Source organism: Brassica napus, chromosome C1 (genome assembly GCF_020379485.1).
Source record: "Brassica napus cultivar Da-Ae chromosome C1, Da-Ae, whole genome shotgun sequence".
Taxonomy (NCBI): domain Eukaryota; kingdom Viridiplantae; phylum Streptophyta; class Magnoliopsida; order Brassicales; family Brassicaceae; genus Brassica; species Brassica napus.
In genome coordinates, this window is record NC_063444.1 from 16,050,991 (window position 1) to 16,059,657 (window position 8,667).

Here is an 8,667-nt window from a genome sequence, read left to right on the forward strand (position 1 = left end):
TATCTCATCAAGTAGAGCCTCGTCGACCCACTTAAAAAGATGTTGCTCTTTCTTTCTCTGAATTGAAACACAAAAAGGTCCATTGGAACATAGAAGAATTAAAAGTCATAATTTAAGGGAATTACCTTCAAACCAATCTCACCTCGGAAGAATATTCTGTATGGGTTCTCCTCCATTTTTGAAACATAAGTGACAATCCCCTTCCCACACCAGCATCTGGAAGGAATCCCTACATTGTTAGTCATGATCGGTTTTTGAGAAGGAGAGAAAGACGGAGAAGAGAAATAAACGATGAAATAAGTAGGGTTTCTGGTCATTGGTGTTATATAAGTTTATGTTTAGGGCAAACGACTACTGTTAATCGGGGTTTAGGGATTCCTTCCAAATCATAAAAGTCAATACAAATCTTATGACTATCACAATACATACAAGTTAGGGTATCGTTAGGTTAGATCGTGTATGGCTCCCTGTTTAGATTCATTTAGGGTATCGTTAGGGGCTCATATGTTGTATGACTTAGTTTAGATTCATTTAGGGTATCGTTAGGGGTTGATATGTTGTATGGCTTACTTTAGATTCACTTTATTTAATTTTGTAATCAGCCACTAATGTCAATAGTTTCAATTAGTCCAGTGGTTTATGTTGTAGGTACAATTACCGTAGGTGAAGTGTTCGATGCCCTCCATCTCCATTTTGTTCCTACGATAGACTTTAATAAGAGAGTCAAATAAGACCATTTACATTCATTTCTTGCCGTTAATCTCAATAGTTTCAAGTAGTCCAGTGGTTTATGTTGGACTTATAAAAACCCAAGTGAAGTGTTCGATGTCCCTCATCTCCATTTTTATTTTTGAAAATTTTGTTTGCTACAATAGCCTTTAATAAGAGAGTCAAATAAGACCATTTAGATTCAGATCATGTATGCCTTTGTTTGTTCTCGTGTATGAAATCCAATGCTAAATAAGAGACTCAAATCAAATGCTAAATAATAGATTCAAATTCCTCATAAGAGATGCAAACCAATGCTAGTTACGAGTCATATAAGAGTAACTAAAAACGTCAATAACAACCTGCTTGGTAAACAAGACAGTGAAAATAGCATTATACAATCTCAACCGTAGGAGAAGTTGTAGCCTTCGGAGGAACAAACATTCCCATTCTCGAAATAAGCTCAGGATCATTAGCAGTTTCCCATAGGTCATAAGCAATCTTGTGGCGAGCTTCACGAATGTTGTCGTCATTCACCAACGTTAAATCCATGCCTAGAAGATGTGCTTCAATGTGCTTCAACGCATATACTCCACAATCGCTGCTAGTCTTGTTTAGGAAGAAGGGCATTGGAGCGTAAGTGACATCATAAGGCTTTACGGTAAATCCCCTCTTCTCTGAAGACTGCACGGCTTTAACAATTCTTGGGATGAGATGGGCAAATGGCTCCAAGTCCTTGTTGTGTTTCAGTCCCGCATAGTCAAAAACCTCTACGGAACGAGTAACAAAGTTAACACACATAGAGATCCAGTGGTTACCGTGTACAAGAAGAGGCACATACATACAATTGACATCAAGATCCCACACTGATCTTGTTCGTTCATGTGAAGGAAGTTCACCAATTCCGTATTGGTGGAGTAGTCCTTCTACCCTGAATTTTTTTCTGTCATTCTTGAACTCTACGTAAGAATTCTTCATTTGATTACTGAATATTCAGCTCATGAAAGCTACTTTGGACGGATTCCATCGTCGCAAAGAAGTCCTCTCGCGAAATAAGAAGAGCATAGCATCCATTTCCTTAAAAATATGATACAAACAGAGTGAGTTGGCGTGTTGCTAAAGAAGAAGAACAGTAAGTAGGCGTGCAAAGTAATGTATAACTTACTTGATTTTGCAGCCACACTGCAGGTCCCATAACACGTTCTGCTAACTCAGTTGTGTACATAGAAGGTCCAATTTTAAGGTGCCTGCGATGCAACATATAATTAAAAATTTGTTGAATTTAGAACATAGAGGGAAGGCATAGACAAACTGTTTGGTAGTTGAGCACCAATGAATCAGTTTGGCCCATGAATCCTCTGGGACAAACACTAATGAGTAGTCGTCGTCGTTCACCCGGTCCTCAGGTAATTCCATATCTTTGAGAGTGGGTGTTCTCCAATCTCCAGGCTTCAAGGATGATAATGGAGTAACCCATTTAGGTGATTCTTCATCACTCGTTTTTTGTGAGGGATCGGAACCTTTAACATGTGATACTTGAGAAAGGTTCCCCATGGCGTCTTGTAAATACTCTTGTGTGCTCATTTCTTCTTTTTTCGATGAAGGTTCCCCATGGGTAGATGATTGTGACAAATTCTTCAAAAAATCCATCATATCATCAGTTTCGGTTTCAATCACCTGTTAATAAAACCAAACTTAACATTATTAGCCAAAACAGTCATCAACATAGTCATAAGTTCACTTCATAGTAAACACCAAAATACATTACAAGCCGATTTCCAACAAGCCGATATTACAAGCAAACAACAATGAAATTACAAAAGAGTCAAGAGAAAATTACAACAAAAAGACAGTCCGCAATATTACAAAGCTTCATTTCATGGTTACCTTTCTTCCTTGCCGAGGGCTACGACGAACCATAGGAGGAACCACACTCTCCTCAACCTTGCCTTTGCCTTTTTCCTTTGTTGCTGCAGGACACAAACTCTGTGATGATTTCCCCATTGTTGCTGAAGGACAAGGAATCTCAGATGCGCTGTCTTTTCCCATTGTATCAGAAGGACCCGGAATCTGTGACACTGCTTGCTTAAGCTCAGCCATCTCTTTCTGGACGTTCTCAAAACGCTCTTGGATGTCATTCTGCACCACCTCCTTGAAAGAGTTGAAAGCAGAGGTGAACAAACCTTCAATGAAAGTCTTCATTCCACTGGAGATACCACTGTTATGTTCAGCCGCCCGTTGACAAAGCAATTCTTTCTTTCGAGCTTCCGCACCAGGATCATTTAGCTTACGCTTCCCCCTTCTTGCAACAACAGCCGGTTCCTCTACATGTGTATCTGTGACATCTTCGACTTCAACATTCTCTCCATACTTTTCTGAATCAGAAAGCTCCAAAGTTGGAGGCAAAGCCTCGACTTCCCATACGAATTCCGTCCAATCCTGTTTGGCATTGAGAAGAGTAACAATACGACCAACTCGTTCATCTTTCTTCTCATCTTCCCTATAGAACTCAGTGCTAACAACCACATCATTGTTCCCAGTAGCAGATATAAATGAGAACAGCTCTCCCTGACAAAAACAAAGCCAAACAAGAAAGTTACTCTTTGTTTGTTAACTGAACCGAATATAATTTTTAAAAAATTATTACCTTATTAAAGTGGGACTCTGCTGATATCTGCATAGGAAACTTTCCCACTTCCTTTCCAATTCCTACATCTCACTTTGGTCATGTTTTTTTTGATTTTTTTACCCACCATACTACCAATGTCTGGGATTGCCTCCATAACCCATATCTGAAACGCATAGGAGAATCCATCCAACACGTAACTGTTCTTCAGATGCAAATCTCTCCTTGCTTTGAGTATTGATGCAAACAGCTCGTCATATGCGTGAAGACCCCACAGATACATCCTCATCTTCTCAAAATCCATCACCAAACGGATGTATTCATGAGGGATGAACACTCTTGAATCCTTAGCTATGAGGAATCCATGTATGACACACAGATACACTAGCCTAACCCTGTCCACATACGTCCACTTGTTGCATTCGTGAAGAAGATTCGTCCTTATCATGAATAAGTTGACCTTTCTATTTTTCCTCAGCACATTGCTCCAGAACCCCTTATCATCCTTCCAATCATGGAAGTTTATGTCAGGTTCATCTTTGAACTTCAATCCTGACACATCATGAAATTCTTGCGCAGAAAACCTAAGAGGCCTCTTTGCAAATAGAAACCACAGCTCGTGAAGCTTCGAAACCTTGAGCTGCTTGCATATGAAGCTGTGAATGATCTTCCCTGAGTATATGAGCTTGTTCTCTATGATTGCCAAAAGCGGACCGAAGACAGGATCTTTCAAAACTTCGTCATACTCAATGTTGAGAACACCCTTTACTTCCTCCAGAATTGTACTTCTACACGTGTTGTTAATCTTATCAATTTGCGTCTCAGATCCTTCTTCAAGTATGCGTTGTGGAAACTCGTATGCCATTCCTATAAAACATAAAAGCAATAACTTCAACTCGTTAGTAATGCCTTAAGGAAATCAAACTATAACTCGCAATCAAACTAGTAAACACTTTATATTGCCATGTAACTCACAATCAACTCAACCGCAAACTACAATGAAAACCATCAACATGAATTAATTTGTTTTAAGCAATTCAATCTCTTCCTAGTACATAACGAACAAAAAATAAATTTCAAACAATAAACTTGAATCAATTTGATTTCTACTCCATTCAAACTTTTAGTAAGATATGAACATCAACTAAATCGAAAAAAAAAATCGAAAAGGGGATCTCAAAACCTTACCTTCAATTTTAGGGAAAGAGAAACCGAGATGAAAATCGAACAACGTCAATCTCTTCGTCCGTAGAACAACTTAAATCTTTTCCTAGTGCATGCAAATAAAGAAATTAAGATCAACACATCAAGAAAACATAAAGGGGATTTCGAAACCCTAATCTCAAAGATTTTGGTACCGAGATGAAGTAAGAGGAAGAGAAGAACAACGTGAAGCTAATCGTCCTTTATCAGCGACAAGAAGCTTCTCCCGAGCTTGAACAACTTCAATTGTAGCCGGCGGAGATTGCAAAGTAATCCAACTCTGTCGTGTTTAGAGAGAAGAGAAGAAAGAAGGAGGACGAAGGAGAGATGTGACGATGAGTTCAAGGTCTACGACGAACTAAGACGGCCGGAGAAGATGGTGTCGATAACGAAACCTAATCGCCGCCTCTTCGTTAGAGAGAAAGCAAAACCTGAGTCGACGACATGTATCAAATTTTTACTCTTTATCTGTTTTTTTTTTTACTTTTTACTTATTTCCTGAGTAAATTACATGATTTTTTTAATATATGTATTTCAAAATTAATAGAAAGGACAAAACGGGATTAGCATTATTGTTTATACTATAGGGACAAAGATTTTGGTTTTAATTCTAAGGAGACAAAGTAGTAGTTGTTTGGTTCTCTTTTCCCAAATTTCTGTTAAATTTATTCATACATGAAAGCAAGTAACAAAAAATTAAAAACGTTCTAAGAATTCGTAGACATCGACAAAACAACAAACTAATTTAATAATTAGTTATCATTCCCAATATTTCTCACAAAAATATTTTACAAACCAGGACACCGCACACTTCAGTTACTCCTAAACAAAATTATTAAAATGAAAACTTATCAAAACTCAAAAATTCAAGACAAAATTTGACTCCCATCAGCTATATTTGAAACCAATGTGTGTCTCTCTTTTTGTATGAAATTATCATACAACTAAAAAATCAGATATAAAAAAATCATCAACACTGTTGAACATTGAACCAATCTCTTCGATATCGGAACAATAATTTTCTCCTCCCATATTGTTGTGATCGAACAGCATAAGATCATCGAAGAAACCATTCTCTGGCGATTGAATATGAGACATTGATTGCTCGAAAATGGAGATGTCCGGCAATGATTCGTTGAAATAGTTGTCGAGAAATGGAATATCCAATGGAAATGAACCATCAATATCATTACCATTACCTTCTTCGAAAGGCCAGGTTATTGGTTCCGGTTTAATAAACTCTTGTTTAACCGGTTTGACAGGTTCATCGATCGGTTCTGAGATTCCGTAGTTGAGAACCGATGTTGGCGATAACAAATGATGATTAGAGTAGTCCATTGACTCTGATGTTGAAGAAACCGATATGCTGCTCTTGGATTCTGGTTCCTGCTCCGGTTTGGGCTCTGGTGGTACGGCGAAGTTGGTGAGAGCATCAGGGCCACGAAGCCTGATCGCTGCGTTGTCGTAGACGAGGGCAGCCTCCTCCGCCGTTGAGAATGTACCGAGCCAAATCCTCCGGCGTTGCTCCGGATCACGAATCTCCGCCGCGTACTTTCCCCACGGCCGCCGTCTCACGCCACGGAACTTCCTCTCGTTTTGATCGTCACCGGAGACAGAGACCTTTTTAAGCGGAGGTTCAACGGCCAGGCTTTTACCGTTCTTATTCGCAGCCGCCGAGACTTCGTCGGAGGAGGCAGGTTCGACTCTGATCTCGTTGATCAATCTCTTGACCCGTCTTCTAGGGAACAAAAGCTCCTCCTCGTCGCTTGATGAATCAGTAGCGTCATGATCCATCACGCACACCCGAACCAACTTCGCGGAGTCACGACCAGGACTGATCTTCTTCTTCTTCTTGTTCTCCACTGACGACTTTTTAGTGTACTTCTTGATCACTGTCTTGTGCTCCGTGTACTTCACTGGTCTGTAATCCATATATTCATCCATCATCATCACTTTTCACCTTATTAATATTTCTGGCTTATAAAGGTTCTGTTTGAAGAAGAAAAAAAACAGAGATTCTGGATTTAGTTATGAAAAGTTTGAAGAATTTAGCGAATGAAAAAGATGTGTAGAGAGAGAATGCAGAGAAATAAAACATTCAGAATTCACCCATTATAACCTGTTTTATAGGATCTTTTCGGGGTATAATATAGAAATAAAATATTTTCAAAAAAAATATTAGCTTTTCTACTCATTCATTTCCTTTTCTATGTTTTCATTTTCGTTTCTTGTACTAGAAGCCGCATCCATGTTAGCAAATAGTATAATGACACGTGTATTTGAGATATTTTCCTCAAAACTCCAAAATGACTTTACATTTGTGCTGAGCTTAGGGCAAGCGCAGCGGTTCAATTTCGTAGGAGTTTCTTAAGGTTTATGCCAAATCGGTTTAAGAAATCGGATATCTAATTTTCTCCGTCTAGCCGCCTAATCTGTTTTTTTTTTATTTTTATTTTTAATAATATTTTTATTTATTTGTTTGATCTAAAATTTTATAAATATCATTTATATTCATAATTTTGATGAAAATTACACTATATTAAGTTTATATATTCTATTTGTATGTTTTATACAATCTTAAACATAAAAATGTATTAATGTTATACACAATTAAAGATTAACTTGTTTTATAACATAGTAAACAATCTAAAAATTTCGCCCCACATAATTTTCAATTAATCTCCGATTTTTTCTTTATGCGCTAGGTCTAACCCGACCGTCCGACTAGCGCCTAGCGCGTTCCCGAACAGGGGTTAATATTAATATAAAAAGGAAAAGTAAAAAAGAGACAATAGAAAAGTAGACAATCGATTGGGCATGGAAGAGACTCTCTTCCTTTTCTACGAAGCAAATTCTACTCGTGTCTTCCTATCATATTTTAACTGCATTAATTTTAATTATAAAACTGTTATAAATGAAAAGATTAATAAACTAAGGTTGAGAGACAAAGTTTAAGAAATCTATCACTAATGATGCAACGCAGTTGCTTATCATGGGATTTAAGTGTAGGCCCCACAAAACAATATAAGCCACGATGCTTAGAGATGTCAAATAGGTTTATCCATCCCGTTCCGTCCCGTACCGCGGCGGGCTAGTCATCGAGCGGGTTACACCGGACCTGTCCCGCACGGACTGTAGTCTTCAAAATTCCGACCCAAACCCGTACCGCATAATATATAAGCCTTCGCGGGCCGTCCCGCGGGACGCCTCCTTATCAAACCGCCTACTACAGTTTCTTTCATGAATGTTCAAGTAGAAGAGTTGTGTAAGAGAGTTGAAGAGAGCTCATTAAGCTTCACTAAAGCATTATCAAAATCAATGTCACAAAGCTTCGTTTGTGCTTGCGTTCCTGAGTTAAAAGCCTTCTTTTGTTATCAGCATAAGCTTTTGTTGAGTTTGAATCTGATTGAGTTGTTGTCTTTGTAATAATTTGGCTCAAGTGTTGTATGTCTTCATCAAACCATCTCATTTGGATTGCAAAAAAAATCGTGAATCACTTTGCCAAATTATACAAGTGACGTGATATACAACTAACTTTTCTCCTAAACAACATCATTGTAACCAAATTTAATTTAAAAAAAACACCAATTCACAGTACTGAAAACAAAACCAATCAACTTAAACAAGAAATATCTAATAAAACAATTCATAGTTGTGTGTAATAAAAAGAGAAAACCAAATCAAAACACCACCAGAGCTCGAATCGTCATCGCTGGAGCTGGAGTCGTCATCGCCGGAGCTCGAATCATATAATCACCGGAGCTCGAATCATGCATCATCGCCGGAACTCCTTATGTTTTCTAGGGTAAAAGTCACAAGAATCGCTTTCTTCTCACTCTTTTTCTCGCTTTTTTCAGGTAAAATAAGAAATGAAGAAAAAAATGCGAGTCCATGTAATCCCGCATGACCCGTTTCGGCCCATCCCGCAAAAGACCTAGTCCCGCAAAGACCCGTCCCGCAAGGCCCGCAAATTTGCGGGCCTAGAAAACCTCGTCCCAATACCATACCACGACAATCCTTTACGGGATAGGCCCGCGGTCCAGATCCATGATTGTCATCTCTAACGATGCTTCCAACTCCAAAATAAGCAGCGTTGTTTTTTTATGCTTGCACTGTTTGCGGACTCCACT

At 38.5% G+C, this 8,667-nt stretch overlaps 2 protein-coding genes across 2 annotated transcripts; both read right to left on the reverse strand.

Moving 5' to 3' along the window:
- Window positions 1–1,101: 1,101 nt before the first annotated feature.
- LOC125579846 lies at window positions 1,102–4,199 on the reverse strand. Its single transcript, XM_048743718.1, has 5 exons — window positions 3,462–4,199; window positions 2,596–3,276; window positions 2,039–2,385; window positions 1,874–1,955; window positions 1,102–1,680 (listed from the first exon to the last, which is right to left on the reverse strand). Exons 1-5 carry the CDS (start codon window positions 4,197–4,199, stop codon window positions 1,102–1,104), a joined length of 2,427 nt encoding a protein of 808 aa, XP_048599675.1.
- Window positions 4,200–5,281: 1,082 nt separating this feature from the next.
- Window positions 5,282–8,667, reverse strand: LOC106374497 (ethylene-responsive transcription factor CRF4). The gene has a single exon (XM_013814508.3). The coding sequence runs from the start codon at window positions 6,485–6,487 to the stop codon at window positions 5,474–5,476; it is 1,014 nt and encodes a 337-aa protein (XP_013669962.1). The 5' UTR covers window positions 6,488–8,667; the 3' UTR covers window positions 5,282–5,473.

Bases quoted from the DNA above. Each gene is read 5' to 3' on its own strand.
- LOC125579846 (XM_048743718.1), bottom strand. From the start codon at position 4,199: ATGGCATACGAGTTTCCACAACGCATACTTGAAGAAGGATCTGAGACG. The intron at 1,956-2,038 runs GTGCTCAACTAC...GTTGCATCGCAG, and splicing joins TGGGCCAAACTGATTCATTG to GCACCTTAAAATTGGACCTT. The intron at 1,681-1,873 runs GTAAGTTATACA...AATCAAATGAAG, and splicing joins CAGTGTGGCTGCAAAATCAA to AATTCTTACGTAGAGTTCAA.
- LOC106374497 (XM_013814508.3), bottom strand. From the start codon at position 6,487: ATGATGATGGATGAATATATGGATTACAGACCAGTGAAGTACACGGAG.